The 20,798-nt window shown below is 37.8% G+C and overlaps 1 protein-coding gene across 1 annotated transcript; it reads right to left on the reverse strand.

The window, feature by feature from the left end:
• Nucleotides 1–5,974: 5,974 nt before the first annotated feature.
• On the reverse strand, nt 5,975–20,208 carry nedd8l (NEDD8 ubiquitin like modifier, like). The gene is made up of 4 exons (XM_039748015.1): nt 20,097–20,208; nt 19,637–19,684; nt 12,960–13,042; nt 5,975–6,563 (listed from the first exon to the last, which is right to left on the reverse strand). The coding sequence occupies exons 1-4, from the start codon at nt 20,112–20,114 to the stop codon at nt 6,470–6,472; spliced, it is 243 nt and encodes an 80-aa protein (XP_039603949.1). The 5' UTR covers nt 20,115–20,208; the 3' UTR covers nt 5,975–6,469.
• Between the last annotated feature and the right edge of the window lie 590 nt (nt 20,209–20,798).

The raw sequence follows: 20,798 nt of genomic DNA on the forward strand, positions 1-20,798 counted from the left end.
CCCTAGTATGTGTATGCGTGTGTGTGATGTGTGTGTATATATATATATATTTAAAATGGATCACACAGAATATTTTCTAACATGATTTTTTTGAATAAGAGGTGAAATTCGAACTTTAATTTGTAAAATTGTGGCCTCTGTATTGGCATTACAAATCAACATCTTTCTTAAAGTATTAGAGAATGATATTGAGTCAAAACTTCTGACTTGATAAGTTAAGATAGCAGGTATCACGGTGAGGTGTTATAAAGACACCTTGCTGTTGATATAAAGGGACCCCATAGTGTTTCTTGATACACTTCTGCTGAATAATTCTTTGGCTGGAAGTCCTCAATGTTAGTGTGTCAGAGACAGGATGTTCAACATTGTTCCTAATGGCACTCAGTTTTGTTTTAATTCTCTCCTTCGCTACGACATTTAGGGGGTCAACAGCTGTCCTATAACTGAGCTTGCCCTTTTAATTTGCTTGTTGATTTGGTGGGCCACTCTTGAAGTGATGTCGCCAGCCCAGCACACTACAGAGTAGAAGATCACACTGGCCATCACAGAGTTAGTTTTCTCTTAAGAAAAAAGTAGTTTGCTCTGCCCTTTTATACAGTATACACTATATATACACATATATACATATACATGCATAAATACATATATATATATACATATATACACATATATGTATGTATGTATGTAATATATATTTGTATTTCTTTTAAATGTTTCTGGCAGACTAACGTGTGAAGCAGGTATGACTTTTGTTTTCACTCCTTTAAACGCTGTGAACTCCTCTACTTTTCTCACATGGACAGTTTGTGAAGTTGAACAGCATCAAGTTAGAACAGGAGGGCTTTTTGACCTCACAAGTTTAGTTTTCCCATTAAAATTGTTTAAAGAAGAAAAAATGTAAAGATGTTTTCTAACACATTTAAGTAACTAATTTTTAGCTTGATTAACACTATTCACCAGAATTAAAACACTATAAACATTCACTTCTGGGTGCCATGCAAAGAAACAACCTTTAGAGAAGTTTTTTTTTTCTTTACAATCATCAATTTTTTAATGTTATAAATTAATAATTAATATTTGGCATCTGGCTTGTTACTATTAATTTTTGCATGGGTTTTTAAGTTGAATTAAAGACTTGGGTGCCGGCTTATTTCAACTGCCTTTTGGACAAGCTGTGGACTTCAGAGATGTCACACGGTAAGCGCAAAGGACCTGATGGCTACCAGTGTCTAATATCTGACAATGTAAGAGACTCTGAGGAATGTGAAGTTGGGTATTCTGTATGTCCACATTCACCTGGTAGCACTGCAATGCTGTCCTATCAGAGGAGCTGCTCATTCTAAGATGGAAGCGATGAAGAACTATAGTGAGGGTAAAAGTAAGGTGGAAAGGATTCAGACCTGGCCTGACTCTAAACAATGAGAAATGTTTGGTTGCTTTTGTATAAGTTGTACGTCTAATAGCGAGTCACGACGAGTACAGCTACTGTGGAGAACAATCTTAAACTGCTTACTGCACACACTGTTGTAATGCTGAATGGGCTCCATCATACCGTGTGGAAAAAAGCAGGAAGGGGACAGGAAACTGGAAAAGGAGGGAGCACAGTACAATTTAAATCAAATGTGTGTTCCATACATTGAAATGCTGACTGAATTCCATACTACCCAAGGACATAAGATACATCACCCTGGCTGACTCAACATCATAAATGATTCCCTTTGTTACTAATTTATTAAGAATGAATCATTCTGAATGCTGGTGACAAAGAAAGAAAAGTCTATCAGCATGTTCATTCCTGAACACTACTAGCTGGACCTGCTTTATTTAAATGTTATTGACTTTAAATATAAACCTATGGTATGAACTTAGCAGGTCTGACTGCAGCAGCTCTGTATTATCCAACCCAGATGTTCTTATGTGTGTGTATATATGTATTACGTATATATATACAATATTTCTGAGCTTTTGTACACTTCATTTCTCTGTCTATCCAAAACATCTACTGCACTGCTTTACACACTGTATTAACATCAGAACCAAAACCACACGTAGGTTCACTCAGTCTAATCTCAAAGGTTGGTAGCAATGCTTTGGGCCCACGCTGAGAGGCAACTGGCACACTTGGGTTATTCACATCTCATGATTTGGGTGACCCTTACAGTGTCCTCTGTACTGCAAGTGGTCTCTTTTGAGGCCTCCAATGGTCCTGTCCTGCTACAAGTACATCTGCTGAGGGTTAGTGAGCAGTTAACCCTTTGCTTTTACTAAGGGTAACTTTGGCCTTGTACACCTCACTGGCTTCAATTAGGCAGGTCTGAGTGGCACCCATGCTAAACTACCATGGGCCATTTTCCACTTCTGATGTCCACTCAAGGACTCCTTTTTGGAGTAGCAGGACATTCAAGCCTTTTGTTGAGTTCAACATAGATGACACTGATTGTTATCCTCCATTATTAATGGAAGAGTTGGTATCAAGAGTTTCTTAAACTTTTTTTGCCACAACACAATCTTGCCCTTCTTGAAGTCTTTGATAGCCATTCCTTGATGACTGTTGTGGGCTGGATCCCCGTTGCAAAGCAGGGAGGGTCACCTCTGAAGAATCATTGCCACTTGGTTTATGGGTTTGAGGTTGAATCAAGGAAGATCAAGGAGCAATGTTGATTTCTTATGAACCCATCACGACACACTTGACAAAACTTATGCGATTCATTCATGCTAAATAAAACAGTAACTTGCACCCCATACCCATAGTTTTAAGAAATGCTGGTTGATGTTATTGGTTTCTCATTACATCCAAACTTTAGATAATTGGAGGACTTTGGTTTGTTCATCAAATTGCTTGCAAATTATGGTCACTTTCCTTGATGACCAGACTTGAACTAGTACCCGAGAACCTGTGGGACACTAGCAGACTGATCTTCTATTGTGATTAACATGCCTTCATCAGCTAGTTGGTCTGCACTGACCTGCCAAGAGGCCCGTATTAATATTGATATTAGCGTCTTGGAGAAGTCACTTTGGGCAGGTGTTACGAGTGCAGCCATAAGGTTCAGGGTGCAGGCCTATGCATGTAATGAAAGTCTGGTCTGCCATACATAAAAAGGGCAGGCTGCTGTACCTAATTAAACGGTCATTTAGTACATGCAATTTATTGTAAATGTAACAATAAAAAAAGTACCCCCTCCTCCCCCAAAACACACTTTTGAAAACGTAAGGCTTAGCTGTAGGACTATAGCAGAATAAATTACTTAAGAGAAAACAATTGTTAATCATTTGTATCATCACAGTTAAGGATTGAATACTCACATGACTTTAAGCATTTCAAGAAGAAAAACAAGTTAAATGGAATTTGCACTTGAACTATCCATGCCCTGTTAGTGAAGGTTCATGGTAGTCAGAGGCTCTCCTAGGGCATTCAGTTTGAGCCTGAAACCAACCCACAACTGAATATCCACGTTGATCAGTTAAGGTTCATATTTCTGTTCATCTTGGTTTTATGCTACAAAGTATGGTTAAGGACTGTGGTAAGGATGATCCATTCATATCCGGCACTGGACACCCACTCTGGACTTGCTCAGAGACACCGAGACTCCTCAATTGAAGAGGACAATGTGGAGCTTGAAGAAACTTGGATTCTATTTGTTCTTTTAAGTGGAAAAAGTCGACAATTTCTAGAGCGTTAATGACTTTTTGCATTTTCTTCCATCATTTTCATTTCTCTCTCAACAGTTTACTAGCCAAGCTTCATTCCATCACAACTTCTGACTGACCAGCGAGGCACTACATCCAATTTTCAAATGGTGGGGGTGACCAAAAAAAGTAAATTTGCTACCACAAAAAGGCAATTTGTAGCACTGTCTGGTTCTCCAAACATAATCAGAGCATTCATATTGCAATAACTTTCCATTAATCCACAAGTCATCCAAGATGTGACTGGCAAACATGTCTTAGTGGCCTGGGTCAGCCTGTCATTCATTTATTTTGAGGCAAAGTAGCTTTGACAGACGTGGCGGTGCTGTAAGTGGTAGCTGGCTTGTTTTTAAAGTACTGTGAAACCTTGGATTGCGAGCATAATTCGTTCCGGAAAAGTGCTTGTCATCCAAAGCACTCGTATATCAAAGCAAATTTCTCCATAAGAAATTCGTTTCACAACCCAAAACTATTCATATAAAAATGATTAACACAAAATATAAAGTAAAAATACATAAAACAAGTTAACCTGTACTTTACCTTTGAAAATAATCCTGGCTGGTGTGAGGCGGACGAGACAGAGGAGGGTTATTGTGCAGGCCAACTTTCACTCTAACTAACGGAATCCCTGCTATCTGTTGGCTCACTGGAATATTCTTTTGCGACTTTAACAAGGAACCTATCCAATGACAGTTGCTTTTGTCTGAAGAGTCACTACACTTCGACACAAAATAAAAAAAATGCTTTATGCACTGTAAAGTTTCTAAACTCTTTTGGGATTCCACCCAACAGGACGACATGTGGAACAGCGTCCCAAAGCAACCGCAGGCTCCCAGCGCTGTAGCAGTTCACAGTAAAAGCGAATTCGAAAAGATTGAGGACATGCTACAAGCGCCTGCCGTTGATGGTTGATACAAGGAACATTATAAATGCGCAGGGCACAGTATTACTTGGCCACTAACCTGGCCACGACCCTGCCTGACCGCTGTGCCTGTGTATAGCAGAGTGGCAGATCCCACTACAATAAATAACCGTGCTGTTCCTCTTTCAAGCTGAATAAAGCTGGTTTTGCTAAAGTACTGAGAGTCAACTGTGTTTTGGGGTGCAAGACAGAGACTCACACATGATCACAATGCTATCGTAAACAGTATACGCTCGTACGGATGTTGACTATACAAGTGAGGTGTACCGACTGAGACCGAGAATGGGAGACGAGATTGAGTAGAAACATTTGTTAAAATTGTTAATCATTTACAAAATGTCCTTAGTTAAATTTAAAGAATATTTTTCATCAAAAGTCACGACTCAGAAGGTTTTTTTTATTGATTCTGCAGTCATTTAATCTCAATGAACAAGACGACAATAATTTTTTTTACAAATGAAGATATGTTGACCGATATCTCCTCATATGTTATTACAAATTTGAAGACTACTTTACTTCTTGATAAATTCTGAGTAAAAAACACAGTGAGCGTGCACTATTAAGTCAGTAAGCATTTAAAAATCAAAAAACTGCAGTTTTATTAGTTCATATATATATATATATTTGTTTTAGTCAGAGCTCTATCGCAAGATACCGGCTATTTCTGGTCCTTTATTTATCATTTGCCACATTTTGTCAGTTCCATTTCCCTGTTTCTAAAGGCTGTTCATTTCCTGTTTTGTAGATGCCCCCCATCACCTTCTGCCTTTGTCATGGATGTTTATATAAACTAACTCACAATTGTCTTGTCTTGCAGTATACTGGTAAAAACTGCAACCGAAACAAGATACAAGGTTTGCATTGAGTAAAATTAAACAAATGGTTTAAAACCAAAGGGAGGTAGACATATTTCAGAAAATGACTGGCATTTTTGTCATAAGAGTGTTTATTATAGTGTCAGACTTCTAAAATCTTGCTTTGCTGAAGTTTTAACATTTGTTAATGGTTCAGCTGCTCAAGCATTGTAAAAGCAACATTTTAAATTGAATTAAAAATAAATTATTGCATCCAGTAACATTTTTTAATTTAAATAGCTCTATCACAGTACTATTGAAGATTCCGGGGGAAAAAAAAAAAAACACCTGAACATCAGAAGAAGCCACTAGAACTACTGAAATTAACAATGAACTGTGTCACAAACCTTTACTTGATTTTCCATGATACTTTGCCATTATCCTAGATGTTTAAATACAGGACATTGAAGGCGTGAGCCAGCTCTGTGAGACAGCAGTTTGTAGAAGCTGTTAAGAAGACAGTTTGGCTTACAGTGCTATCATCCTACTGAAAGACCATGAGACAAAATAGTATTTGTTTACCATTTATTTAAATAAAAAAGACAAGCTAGGCCACACTGCAAAAACCAACTGTAATGGAAACTGGTCAAGAAATATTTTTCACTATGGGATAAGATACCTGTACTGTAACTTTTAGTAATTCACAATTTCAACAGATAACCATACGGCATTCACTTCTAGAATGGCTTTTCTTTATGTGGGTTAAATCAAATACTGCAGTCCACTGTCCCTTCATAAGCTCATCAAAAAACAACTTCACTCAATTTCTGTGGATGCTGGGTGATTGCATTTTGTTTATCTGGACAGCCACAGCTTGAATCTGATGCAAAACAAAAACTGTTTATACAAGAGAAACCTCAAAATATGAAGCACAATGTGTCCTGGTGAAGAGAGATAGGTGGATTGCATGCTGACAAGGACACTTAAGAACATGGGGGGAAAAAAACAAAAATATGAAGAAGTACAAGATATTAGTGCACTGGCTGGGGATCCATGGGACAAGTCACCAGGCTGTTGCCCCTCCTCTCAGAGCCAGGACCAAATGCAACACAGAACCTCCTTGGATTTTATAGTCTGCTGCTGTCTTCTCATCATTCCTATGAAACACACACAGACACAAAAAAATCAGAATTCTTAACAACAAAACAAAGAAAACCTCCTAACTTCCCTCATCATGGATAAGGACACATAATGCAGTCTTCACTTGCTGTGCCTTACCCGACTATCACAAGGGGTTTCACTAAACTGCTGCAGCATACACATTAACTATACACACATTTTTATATTGCCTTCCACTGATGACTGATGAATAAATTGTGTTTATAATCTATTGGGAACACATACTCTTAAAATGATTACTAGATATCAACAATACATTCACTGTACTTATTAGACAACATTTGCCATTTTAACCCTTTTGCTATGAATATGTTGTGGCTCCACTCACCCCAAAGTCACCTACTTTGCCAAACATCACTGCCAAAATCTTTATTAAACTAATCTTGAACAAAAAGCAAATGCAAGCATAAAAAGTTGTGAAAAATAAAAAAAGTTAAAGTAAAAAATACAGTCATTCCAAATCTGATCTTTTTAAAGAGGTATATAGATATTAAAATAAGTCATTGTTAAATTCAAAAAAAGAAGTTGCAAATATCTGATTTATAGATGTCAATACTTAACACTTTCCAGTCTTGGGATGTATGGGAACTGCAGGCACAAAAATCTGCATGCACCAATTCAAAGAAGTCACTGACAGAATGAAAAGGTGTTTCCTTTTGTTGATATCTGCTAACTGACCTCCTGGCACGCAGGTTTCCCCAAAACGGAGTATACTCTGGCTCTAGTCTATGTACCACATTCTTCCAAAATAAGAATACTCTTTAATTCTTCAAGTTGCCATTATACAGCAAGAACTGTAATTCACACAATTTGCTTTGCAGTCCCTCTGCAGATGATAAAACAGACACGGATGTCAAGATATTACATGTAAAGTGAGGGGTCTGGATGCTGAATTATTAAACAAAGATTACAAATCTGAAAATTACTCTAAGTATTGTAAATATTGGACATGTTTGAAGACAAGTACAACAAAAGCGTTTTGCTAAACTGAAAAACTGTCTAATGAGCATTAGATGAAACCTTAGATTTATTCCACATACTCAACCCTGTCTGTGTTTTGGTTTAATGTGTGGCATCTGATGTGAAGAACAGTGAAGAATTACTGACAGAGAGGCCAAACACACTGGCTTGACTTACTGTTGAAAACCTTTTTCCATTGATTTTTCCAAAATTGCCTTTTTTCACTACAGATGGTGTTTTTGAGCTTGTTTGTTGTGCAAGTACATTGATTCATTCTCAATTTGTGGAATCTATTGCATCTGATGATGACTTACTGACGTTTGTGACTTTCAAAAACAACTTAACCTGTAAACATGGGCATCACTTTTCAAACACTACAAAAATCTGTGACACTGCTTCCAAAAATATAGGACTCTCTCATTGTGAAGACATACCAGAAAAATTCTTCAGTGCTGAAAGCAGACTTGAGGACTGTGACTCTGATGTTTAACGCAGTTTGGCTTATTTGAACAAACTAAATTATTTACTGCAGAGAAAAGTATTTTTGTGACTGGTTTGTTAGTTCAACTCCAAACTAAATGTCACATTACACAACTCCTAGTCTTGGGTTACGTCAGATCTGCAGACCACAGCTGCTGATTGTGTCGTCAGTCCATGTCAATTTAAACAGATAAAAGTCTCATGGGCATGTACACTTCCAGCGCAGTTGTGCTCGCCCTTCTTGTGACAGCCAATTGTGTGCTACTTCATGGAGCCGACACTGTGCCAGAGTTTACAGCTATGGCAAGTTCAGTCTCAATCTCTGCCCTTTTTCTTCATTCCATTTTGTTGTGGCAAAAAAAGCATGCAACATCAGACAGACACGCTTCTCTTCTATTTGTAAGGTCCAAAACAGGCTTGTTCCTTATTACTCATTGCTGCATTTTATGCACAATACTGCCAGGTGAACTTTCACTGGTTGTCAGCTCTCATGCACACAGAGGTCACCCCTACTAGTAAAGACAAAATCAAACCTGTCCAACTTTATTGGGGATAGTCGCAGACTAGTTGGAGTGAGTCACTGGGCAAGTCACATTATAGCTTCATGGGAGGGTCCTGCCAACAGCCTTTAGCTCACTAAAGATTATATAAACAAAGACTATGACTGGAAATCACTGGCAAAGTCACAGTGTGACAGGGCCTTAATTATAATGATGAAGTAAATTCAGGAAGAAGAATTCACAACTTTCCTAAATTTTATCATTTCCTTTGAACAAAATGACAATCGAACATTTTTGTAATGGAAAACTTTAAACTGAAGATTGTTGTTGAAATGCTGAAAATCTTCCCAATTCATAGACTTCAACTTGGACTGTCAATTACTGAAGGGTTTATTTAAACATTAAAAAACATTAAAATTTGGGTACAAGACTCATCACTTTGTCTGAAATTAATATGAAAGGGAATTGTGAAGCATACTTGTTTAAACTGCAGCAACACAGGCTAAGTAATTACCAACATTACTGCCATGTGAGGAGGACTTCAGTAACAGTGCAGTTCTTATCCAATTTTGCTCACCTTGGTTTCACAAATCAGCCTTTCCCTCAATAGGTATGATTAAAATCGAAACACAGATCGCCTACTGTAGAAGTAAAGCTTGAGGCAAAGTTAAAAGTTGTGATTTGAGCTCCAGCATTTAGTCACATTTTTCAGAAGCTGTTCCAACAAGACTTAAAGCACTCAAAATGAATTTTAATATTTCAGATTTTATTCTGACCATGCAAAGCCCTGTGTTCCCATTGTCTTTTTTTCTATTTAACATATAATTACTTACACAAACTAAATGTAGTTAATAGTGTAAAATGTTTTACATCTCTCAGAGCAAGCAATAGTGATAAAAAAAACACCACTAAAGCAAAATAAATTGTTTCATTTTAACATGTTAAACCTTGTTTCTTTGACATTTGCATTCTAATTGTTAAGTCTTTCAGTTAATGTACTGTCTTGATTGCATAGTAATGAAAATCTTACTGAAATCTTACCCTCCATTTTCTTGACATTGCATTACTGTGGTAATTAATGCCTGTTTATAGCCACATTACACAACTAATCTCAAAGTCTTCCTACAGCGCAAAGACTTTTATTGTGCCATCTGGTCATTATGGCGACCATTCATAATTACAGGCATGTTGCCAGATATGTGGGAAAAAACAATAAATGTAACATATTTTAAGGTCATTATGTAACTATTAAGTTGTTCAATTTTTAATATACAAGAAATAATTTATGTACAGTAATTAAAATTCTGCCTACCTTCATTTGCCTGCAAATGCAATTTTTCTGACTTGTTATAGAACTTTATGTACCCAAAATATTTATAAAAGACTCTGGTGGAGACTGTAAATACTTATTTTCTGTTTAAGTACATGCTGTACAGCAGTATATTTGCATTTATTATTTATAATCTTTATCCTCTATGGCAAGGAAAGGAACAGCATTAATTACCACAATGACCTATGGAGTGGCAGCAACCAGGAGCTTTCATTTCTGTGATTGCTTGTAAAAAGTTGCAGGATTTACTTTAGCTCTGCTTTAATGATATGACATCTTAAATCTTGTGCGCTTTTGTGGTGGGAGGTGTTGTTTGAAAAACAGAGGTAAATTACACAGCTTTAAGCAGTATACCCCAAGTTATTAAGGCATCCGTTTTACAGTCATGGCCGAAATTATCGGCACCCCTGGAATTTTCCCAGAAAATGCACCATTTCTCCCAGAAAATTGTTGCAATTACAAATGTTTTGTTATGCACGTTTATTTCCTTAATGTGCATTGGAACAACACAAAAAACAGAGAAAAAAAGCCAAATCTGACATCATTTCACACAAAACTCCAAACATGGGACGAACAAAATTATTGGCACCTTTTCAAAATTGTGGGTAAATCGTTTTATTTCAAGCATATGATGCTCATTTGAACTCACCTGTGGCAACAAAAAGGTGCTGGCAATATAGCAATCATACCTGAAGCCAGTTAAAATGGAGGTTGACTCAACCTTTCTGTTGTGTGTCTGAGTGCGCCACACTAAGCATGGAGAACAGAAAGAAGAGCAGAGAATTGTCTGAGGACTTGAGAACAAAAATTGTGGAAAAATATCAACAATGTCAAGGCTACAAGTCCATCTCCAGAGATCTTCATGTTCCTTTGTCCACTGTGCGCAACATAATCAAGAAGTTCACAACATATGGCACTGTAGCTAATCTCCCTGGACGTGGACGGAAGAGAAAAATTGATAAAAGACTGCAATGAAGGATAGTCTGAATGGTAGATAAACAGCCCCAATCAACTTCAAAACATATTCAAGCTGTTCTGCAGACTCAGTGTCAACTCGAACTATCTGTCGACATCTGAACAAAATGAAACGCTATGGCAGGAGAGCCAGGAGGACCCCACTGTTGACACAGAAACATAAAAAAGCCAGACTAGAGTTTGCCAAAATGTACTTGAGGAAGCCAAAATCCTTCTGGGTGAACATCTTGTGAATGGATGAGACCAAGGTAGAGCTTTTTGGTGAAGCTCATCATTCTACTGTTTACAGAAAACGGAATGAGGCCTACGAAGAAAAGAACACCGTACCTACAGTCAAACATGGTGGAGGTTCTAAGATTTTTTGGGGCTGTTTTGCTGCCTCTGACACTGGATATCTTGACTGTGTGAAATCTGAAGACTACCAAAAGATATTGGGGCGCAATGTAGGGCCCAGTGTCAGAAAGCTGGGTCTGCGTCAGAGGTCATGGGTGTTCCAGCAGGACAATGACCCCAAACATACCTCTAAAAGCACCCAGAAATGGTTGAAGACAAAGCATTGGAGAGTTCTGAAGTGGCCAGTAATGAGTCCGGATCTAAATCCGATTGCACACTTATGGAGAGATCTCAAAATTGCTGTTGGGAGAAGGCACCCTTCAAATCTGAGAGACCTTGAACAGTTTGCAAAAGAAGAGTGGTCGGAAATTGCAGTTGAGAGGTGTAACAAGCTTGTTGATGGTTATAGGAAGCGCTTGATTTCAGTTATTTTTTCCAAAGGGCATGCAACCAAATATGAAGTTGAGGGTGCCAATAATTTTGTCCAGCTCAGTTTTTGAGTTTTGTGTGAAATGTCGTCAGATTTGCCTTTTTTTCTCTGTTTTTTTGTGTTGTTCCAATGCACATAAAGGAAATAAACATGTGTATACCAAAACATTTGTAACTGCAACAATTTTCTGGGAAAATTCCAGGGGTGCCGATAATTTCGGCCATGTCTGAATCTCACATCAAACATTCAAACTTATACAGTTAAAATACTATTTTATAACAAAGTATTGTCGGGTATTACTCTTGAATATTGTGAAAATCATCAGAGAAACACAGAATTTGTGATACCCAATGATTTCCATTTCTCTGGACCTTAGTCCACCAGGAGCTAACAACTGTCAAGAGTTATTAAGAATCAAACCATTAGCCATAAAACACCACTGTCATTAAAAGCAACTACCACACATACTCACAGATAAGCCATGAATTTTAAATTTCAAAACAGACCTAAAATTTGTGTTTGGATTATCTGTGGGTCGGACGTCAAAAAAAAAATTTTTTTTTAAAAGTTACTCACTTCAAGCTTATGAAAAGAACCTCAAATCCTTACACAGACAATGATGACAATGAGAGGTGCTGTAATAGAGTCATGTCTGAAGCATAACTCATTTGCCAATTACGTAGATAACAGAAAACTTCAATAAAATAAGTATTGGGTTAGTTTACTAGTTACTTTAAATACTGTTATGTTTTCCAGAACCAATTTAGTTTTAAATTTTCACATTTGGCTTATCCATGGGAGGATGCATTTTCATGTTATTTAGGTTAAACATTCGAGGGCGGTTTGGCATATCTGCGAGTATGTAAGGAAATTATGAGCCTTCAGTCTGAAGACATAGTATTAATTTATCTTTACCTTCCTTCCAGAGTTTCAACATTGACTTCTATTATTAATTCACACATTCAGCTCCTGGTCAAGGAGTGACAGGTAAGAATGGGTGGGATAGGAAGACTGTCTGGGGACTTTATGATTTCATTCTTTGATGAATAAAATATCTGGAATGTTCGTCATATCTATACACAAGAATTTTGGAAGTGGTTAATTTGGCAGTTCTTGGGAACCTGTGTATGGACTTCCTGGTAAACTTCAGCTCAAATGTACCCTACCTTGCTTTTAAAGTATTCCTGTATATGTATACAAAATCAGGGAATTACAAACATTCATTTGTTAGCTGTCATCTGGAGTACTGACAGGTTATCTGACCAAGTAGGTGAAGACTTCAGCAGCAGCAGCAGCCTTGTGATTTAAATACTAGTGGCTAACCACTTTAGCACCTGCCTTTCTTGCAAGGCTTTACCATACTCACATTTGCTTTCCACTGTAAATAAGCCTCTGCTGCTGAGGGGGAATGCCTTCCTTCTCCTCTACACGCTCCTTGATTCTCTCCACCTAAAATAAAGTATTAAATTAGTTATACTTATCCACAAAAATAGCATTTACTTTTTAACCCAAAATGACAAAAGTAAGAGGTCTCTTTAGTCAAACATGTGGCAACAAACTATGTGGTTTTCAGAAATCATTATGCAATAAATAACAAAAAAAAAAAGTTAATATGAACGACATATTTTCTGATGGCAGGAAACAAGCCTTGGATGGTACTGCCTGTCTAAAAGAAGGTACACTCACTGAGCCGTGGATCATTGAAAACTAACAGCAGTTCCATTAGTAGACTTCTGCTTCACCAAAAAAAAAAAAAAAAGTTTCACTTAAAAATATTGTGCAGATCAGTGGCAAGTAGTACAAGCTGAGAGGAGTTTCCATGTTTTCCATGTTCCTGTATAGATATTCCACCAAGTATTTCTGCATTGCACCCCATGTCAAATAATCGTGTAAAACAATATCAATACATTTAAGTATTGCAATATTATGTGTTGTGATACTGTATCAATTCTCAAAAGCATTGTATTGATTTTTAATTACTAGTTTACATGCAAAGATTCATGGCACACATTGGTTCCATGATATCCAATATGGTGTTCCACAAGGCTCTATCCTGGGTCCGCTGCTCTTCTCAATCTACATGCTTCCGTTAGGTCAGATTATCTCAGGTTACAACGTGAGCTACCACAGCTATGCTGATGACACACAGCTGTACTTATCAATAGCACCTGATGACATCGACTCTCTCGACTCACTAACACAATGTCTTACTGGTATTTCTGAATGGATGAATAGTAATTTTCTCAAACTAAATAAAGAGAAAACTGAAATTTTAGTACTTGGCAATAATGGATACAATGAGGTTATCAGAAATAAACTTGATGCATTAGGCTTGAAAGTTAAGAAAGAAGTAAAAAATTTAGGGGTAACCGTTGACTGTAATCTGAATTTTAAATCGCATATTCATCAGACCACTAGGACAGCATTTTTTCACTTAAGAAACATAGCTAAAGTTAGACCTCTTATATCATTGAAAGATGCTGAGAAATTAATTCACGCTTTTGTTTTCAGTCGACTAGATTACTGTAACGCACTCCTCTCAGGACGACCCAAAAAAGACATAAATCATTTGCAACAAGTGCAGAATGCAGCTGCTAGAATCCTAACTGGGAAAAGAAAATCCGAGCACATTTCTCCAGTTTTGATGTCACTACACTGGTTACCTGTGTCAGTCAGGATTGACTTTAAAATTCTGCTTATGGTTTATAAAGCCTTAAATAATCTCGCTCCATCTTATATATCGGAATGTCTGACACCCTATATTCCAAATCGTAACCTTAGATCCTCAAATGAGTGTCTCCTTAGAATTCCAAAAGCTAAACTTAAAAGAAGTGGTGAGGCGGCCTTCTGCTGTTATGCACCTAAAATCTAGAATAGCCTGCCAATAGGAATTCGCCAGGCTAATACAGTAGAGCACTTTAAAACACTGCTGAAAACACATTACTTTAACATGGCTTTCTCATAACTTCACTTTAACTTAATCCTGATACTCTGTATGTTCAATTCATCATAATAACTATTCACAGTGGCTCCAAAATCCGCACTGACCCAAACTCTCTCTTATGTTTCTTTTTCCGGTTTCTTTGTGGTGGCGGCCTGCGCCGCCACCACCACCTACTCAAAGCATCATGATGCGCCAATATTGATGGACTGAAAGGCAGAAGTCTACGTGACCATCATCATCAAGTCCTTCCATGAGAACTCTCAATACAAAGAGGACTGTTTCATTTATGTTAGGTAGATTGCTCAGAGGGGACTCGGCGGTTTCATGGTCTGGAATCCGTACAGATTTTATTTTTTTTCTCCAGCCTTTGGAGTTTTGTTTTGTTTTTTTTTCTGTCCACCCTGGCCATCGGACCTTACTTATTCTATGTTAATTAATGTTGACTTATTTTTATTTTTTCTTCTATTTTTCTATTCTTCATTTTGTAAAGCACTTTGAGCTGCATTTTTTGTATGAAAATGTGCTATATAAATAAATGTTGCTGTTCATTTTGTATTGTGTTTAAACCCCCGCCCATTGGAAAAAAACAAAAAACCGACAACATAAACTGAGACAGGAAGTAGCATAAGGGCACACCACTAATGTCAGCTCTAGCAAACCTAGCTGACTAGTAACATTACCACTGATGGCTGAATCCATAACAGTTAAACCAGCTCCTATAGTGTACAGAGTGGAACCGTGGGCTTATTTTGGCTTCCACAATAAAGAAGATACTATGGACATCGACAAATGCCATGTCATCTGCAAAGTGTGTTATGCCAAAATCAAATATTAGGGGACCACAACGAATCTGAGAGCACACTTTAGCAAGACACCATTCTGATGTACAGCTAATGGAGCAGGAAATGTTAAACGTTAAAAGAGTGGATCCCTCTCAACTCACTTAGGAAGAAATTCACACACCGTAGTAAGCACTCACCTCAACTTGTGCATCCAAAGTAACTCTGTCAATACACAATTTCGTTTGCAAAGATATGTGCCCTCTCAGAGTTGTAGAGAACGAAGGCTTTCGAAATATGGTGAATACAATCGAGCCTTGTTACACTATATCCTCTCGACAATACATCACTGACATTGCTGTGCCCAAGTTATATAAGAAGGTAAAAACGAGGGTGCTGGAATCTCTCAGCTCCAGCTAAGCCGATGAAGGATGCCACCCAGGTAATGTCAGAGGAGAGCATGCCCACTCTGTCTATTGTGGCACCATTTTATGCCAAGCCTATTATGTGCACAGAAGTAAGCCTGGATGACACACAGATAGTGAAGGACATCAAGGCTACAATAGCACAAGCTCTGGGAAACAGATATGCCAATAATTGGGAATCACTGTGCATGGCACCAGCTCTTGACCTTAGGTTTAAGTTTCTTTTCTTTCTGAAGGAGAAATTAATTAGACCTACTCCAAAATGACTGATGCTGTAGTGGTTGCCAAAATAAAACATAAGACGAGTAAATAAAATAGGCTATTTGTTTTAATTACACATATTAAAGGTTATAACTTGGTGTATAAATCTTAGTAAATAAATACAAATGAAAGATGTTGCATGACAAGTTAGTTTTAACAGCTGGACTTGGAAAATTATGTTCAAAAAAGTAGAAACATGCAACAAGATTTAATTTAATTTAATTCTATTTAATTTAATATTGTTTCTTTGTATCAGTATACTCCTGCTGGATTATGTGAATTTCCCCTTGGGATTAATAAATATCTATCTATCTATCTAAGATGAATTCGGGTTCAGAATATGTGTTGTGTTAGTTAATGTAAAATTTACTGTAAAATTAATTTTGATTTTGAAATACTTTATTAATCCCTGGGGAGAAATTGTCTTTTCAAATGACATTTGGTGGTCAGAGTGTTGGGTCAGCCATTGAACAGTGACCCTGGAGCAATTGTCAGGTTAAGGGCTTTGCTCAAAGGCCCACTGGAGTAAGATTCCTTATGGCAGTAACAGGATTTGAACCAGCAACCGTCCAGATACCAGAGCAGAACCTTAGCCACAGAGGCACCGCTCTTCCCAGGACTGGCTTGATTTTAAGCATTGATGTTTTTCAGCAGCAAGGGAGGGTAGACAGTGGAGGAGACTGCCCAATCCGAGGACGCTGATCACCCACCTAACTACAAGAATTACCCTCAGCCACCCATGAAGAGAACAAGGAGCTCATGTGCACTGGCTAACTTGCATTTTCCCCTGTCAAAGATAATACTACACCAAAATCTGCACAAGATGCTGCTGCAGCTGACATTAAGAGGTCTGCAGGAGAAACTCCTTTGCCACTCCCAGAAATCCTCTCAGGTGGTGGAAGGAACACAAACATGAGTACCCTCAGTTATCCAGAGTAGCAAGGCATTTCCTGTTCATTCATGGCACAAGGGTCTCTGTGGGAGAGCTTTCTCCACTGCAGGAGACATCAATACCATCCATCCATTTTCCAACCCGCTGAATCTGAACACAGGGTCACAGGGGTCTGCTGGAGCCAATCCCAGCCAACACAGGGCACAAGGCAGGAACCAATCCTGGGTAGGGTGCCAACCCACAGCAGGAGACATCATTACCACACAGAGAAATGTTCTGAAAGCTGGGCATGTTGACCAGCTCATCTTCCTTAACAAAAGCCTTGACATTAAAAAATAAGCACGGACATACATACAAACTGTGTGCAATCCAAGTTAAGGATCGGAGAATGTTCGCCACCTGTGTAAGTTTTTTTTTTGTTTACATTTACTTAATTTTTTTTTAGGAAACCTGCAAACACTTTTTAATTTTCATTAATATGATATAGGCAGAAGTAATTCCTTTGTTCAGATTGCAGAAAAAATAGTGTTATGATGTTGGATGTTATAGGGACTATGCGTTTTCTTTTATTGACTACTTAAGATTGAGTAAGTAAGTAAGTAAGTGCCCTGTGTTGGCTGGGATTGGCTCCAGCAGACCCCCGTGACCCTGTATTCGGATTCAGCGGTTCGGAAATGGATGGATGGATGGATGGATGAAGATTGAGAAATTAAAAACTGTCATACATACTACAACAGACTTTGTGTGTGTGTGTAAATAAATTCCAAATATTGTTTTTACTGACGTTTTACAGTAAAAGTGTAAGTTTAAAATACCCCTAACGCAACATGAAACATAATTTTCTTTCAATTTATTACGTTTTACTATTTTTTACTAAGGTTGATTACTCGTTGTAATGTAAAATAGTTAGGTTTATTATGTATAGGTAACAATTCCCATGAAAATAATCTGTTTAAATTGTACATCTGCTTCCCCATATGCGAGTGGCAGAGCCACAAAGTGCCCGCATGGGGGTAGGCAGGTGAAGTGAACAGGGGGCAGAACCTCCTAGTAAATATAATAATATGTGTGTGTTTGCTGGTGGCTGACCAGTCTTGAATTTTGCAGCACAAATCTACTACAGAAGGCAAGACGAGCTGTTCTACAATTGTGTGCACTCTCTTAGACCTTAGCATTAAATTCAATGTACAATGATATAATGCCCCGAGTGCCCAGAGGCTTGCTGTACAAACAACCTAGAATGTGTTTGTGAGCCTTATTTCAAAGAAATCAAAACGGTTTACTTCTGTAAGTAGCATGCTTAGTTTCCAAATGTTATAGTTTGGAATGCTTCATGTTTTCGTTTGGCAGTACTGCAGCACAGATCAGGCACAACGGCCTTTGCTTGTCACTCTTTTTACAGCAGAAATAAATCCATACCTCTGAAAATCTGGATTGTATGTTCTTTTAACATTCCAGTTTGCTTCAGGTTTTTGGGAATGAATGTTGCGAGACTGATATGGAATTGGAATATTTGGAAGTAGGTGATGCTAAGGAGCATGTAGGGAACTTGTACACGATCGTCGGCTTTCTTAATGAGGCATGCGGAATATAACAGTTTGCCATCTCCTCGTAACTGGAGTTATGTCATTTGTTTCAGGTCCTCGGTACGCTGGTGTAAAATGTCCCTTTGATTGGGTGCAGAACTTGATGCTCCATGACAATGAACCACCCAACAAAGCAGCTGCCAATAGTAAAGGCAATGCTTCAGGTGAGGTTTGAACATCTTCCACATCCCCTTGCAGCCCTGACCTAGCACCATCCAACTATCACACCTACGGTCCACCTTAAGAGGATTTACATGGTCTCAGGTTCACCTCTCATGATGGAAGTTGAGGAAGCTGTGCAGACATGAATTTGGGAGCAGCCCAAAAGCTTCTTCTCCCAAGGAACAAAGACATTAGTGAAATGATACACGAACTGCATCAAACTGCAGGGAGACTATGTGGAGAAGTGATTTAAATGTTCGGATCACCTGTTCACATTTAAACGGTATTAAGGGGTAAGTTGCCTTTACTTTTGGATTCTCTATTGTATTTACTTAAAAAAAACACATAACTCAAGATAAAACACAAAGTGAATCCTAAAAGATAATTTCAATCCCATCATCACTATTCGGTGCCGACTGCCATTCTTGCTTATTCAAACAAAGTGATGGAGAGCTTTTATAAAAACTAGGGGGCTGAAGATGATGCCTTGATGGCCCCCGAGTTCAAACTCTTTGCTGGTACGTCATCAGATAAGCTCCAGAGATGTGTGGGGTCTAACATGGTAGTGCTGCAAGAATAATGACCCCCACCATTGTATTGTAGCCCCCTGCAGCTCTTTTGATGCCCCCACTTTACGCGAACTGTGTATTAAAAATTGAAACCCTTTATTATCTCTTAGTCAGGTTTTTGTATAGTTTGCTTCATTTTCTGTTTCATGTAAACTTCAACTAAATACTGACAAGAGGCAATTTGTGACCACAGTTAACAATTAAATAACGACAAAATACATAACACAGAAAAAAAGAAAAGGGTTGCTTAAAAACAGAACAGGTAGATTAAAACAGAGTATTATTGAGATGCGTCTCCACCCATCCATCCTCCTTATCCAGGGCGGCTCGCGGATTAAACAACCATCCAACTCCTCGTCACGACTTTATTTTAGTATTTCAGGTCCACTGTGAGCTAAACAAACTCAAAGCTTTAAAGTTCTCACCTTGTCCGTGGGTTCAATGTCGATCTCAATCTCCTTTCCTGTCAAAGTCTAGAAAATATGAAACAAAACAGAAACGGTGTTATTTCAGAACTTGCTGCGATGATCACAGCGTTCATTTTCAATTGCCATGAAGAAATGAATCAAGAAAATAAAAATGTTAATGATAATCCTGATCTCATATTTACATTAAAGTCAGGACTGCTCGTTGCATGTCGAAAAAACAATCAAACTGGGAGACAAACTGCAAGACGCATTTTCCAAAAGGCAAAATGAACATTCTGCTGAATTACGGACTTAATGCTGCGCGCCGGCAAGTCGGCCGCATACCGCTAAAGATTTCAAAACTGCACAACCTCCATTTCATTAAATACACTCATCGCTGATTGTTACTATTGCAACACAAAGCATAATTCGAGTATTTTACTACATGACTCATAACGTCTTATGTTTTTTTTCCTACCTTTACTTTAATCAACATTTCTGCGCCTTTACTGCCAACTTAAATGACTACCAGGATTTAAGTCGGAAGCTTTTCTCCTACACGGTCCAGTCCTCCTGAGCGACAAAATTAAAGTCCCCCGCGAAACCACTGCTCGCTAGTTCTATGTTCCGGCCGAAAAAAAAATCCGCCATCTTAGATTTTGTTGCCTGCGTCACTTACCATAACTATAAATGATCACAGTTATGGCACACTTGATGTCATATCAGCTAAGAAAGTGGTATATATAGAAGGAAGGATAAGATACATATATACACTTTTTTGCATGCTATGAAAACTTTTGTATTTATTTATTTGTTTATTTATTTATTGTTTATTTTACTTATGGCAACTGTTCTGAGGAGACACACAAGTAATAATTTCATTTTACTACGTGTACTGGACAGTAAACCTGACTTGACTTGAAATGGCTAATATACTATATAATATATAAAATACATAAATTAAAAATTAAATACTATATATATATATACATACATATATATACAGTATATATATATATACTGTATATATACTAGCAAAATGCCTGTGCTTCGCAGCGGAGAGTAGTGTGTTAAAGAAGTTATGAAAAAGAAAAGGAAACATTTTAAAAATAATGTAACATGATTGTCAATGTAATTGTTTTGTCACTGTTATGAGTGTTGCTGTCATTTATATATATAT

Source organism: Polypterus senegalus, chromosome 1 (genome assembly GCF_016835505.1).
Source record: "Polypterus senegalus isolate Bchr_013 chromosome 1, ASM1683550v1, whole genome shotgun sequence".
Lineage (NCBI taxonomy): Eukaryota > Metazoa > Chordata > Cladistia > Polypteriformes > Polypteridae > Polypterus > Polypterus senegalus.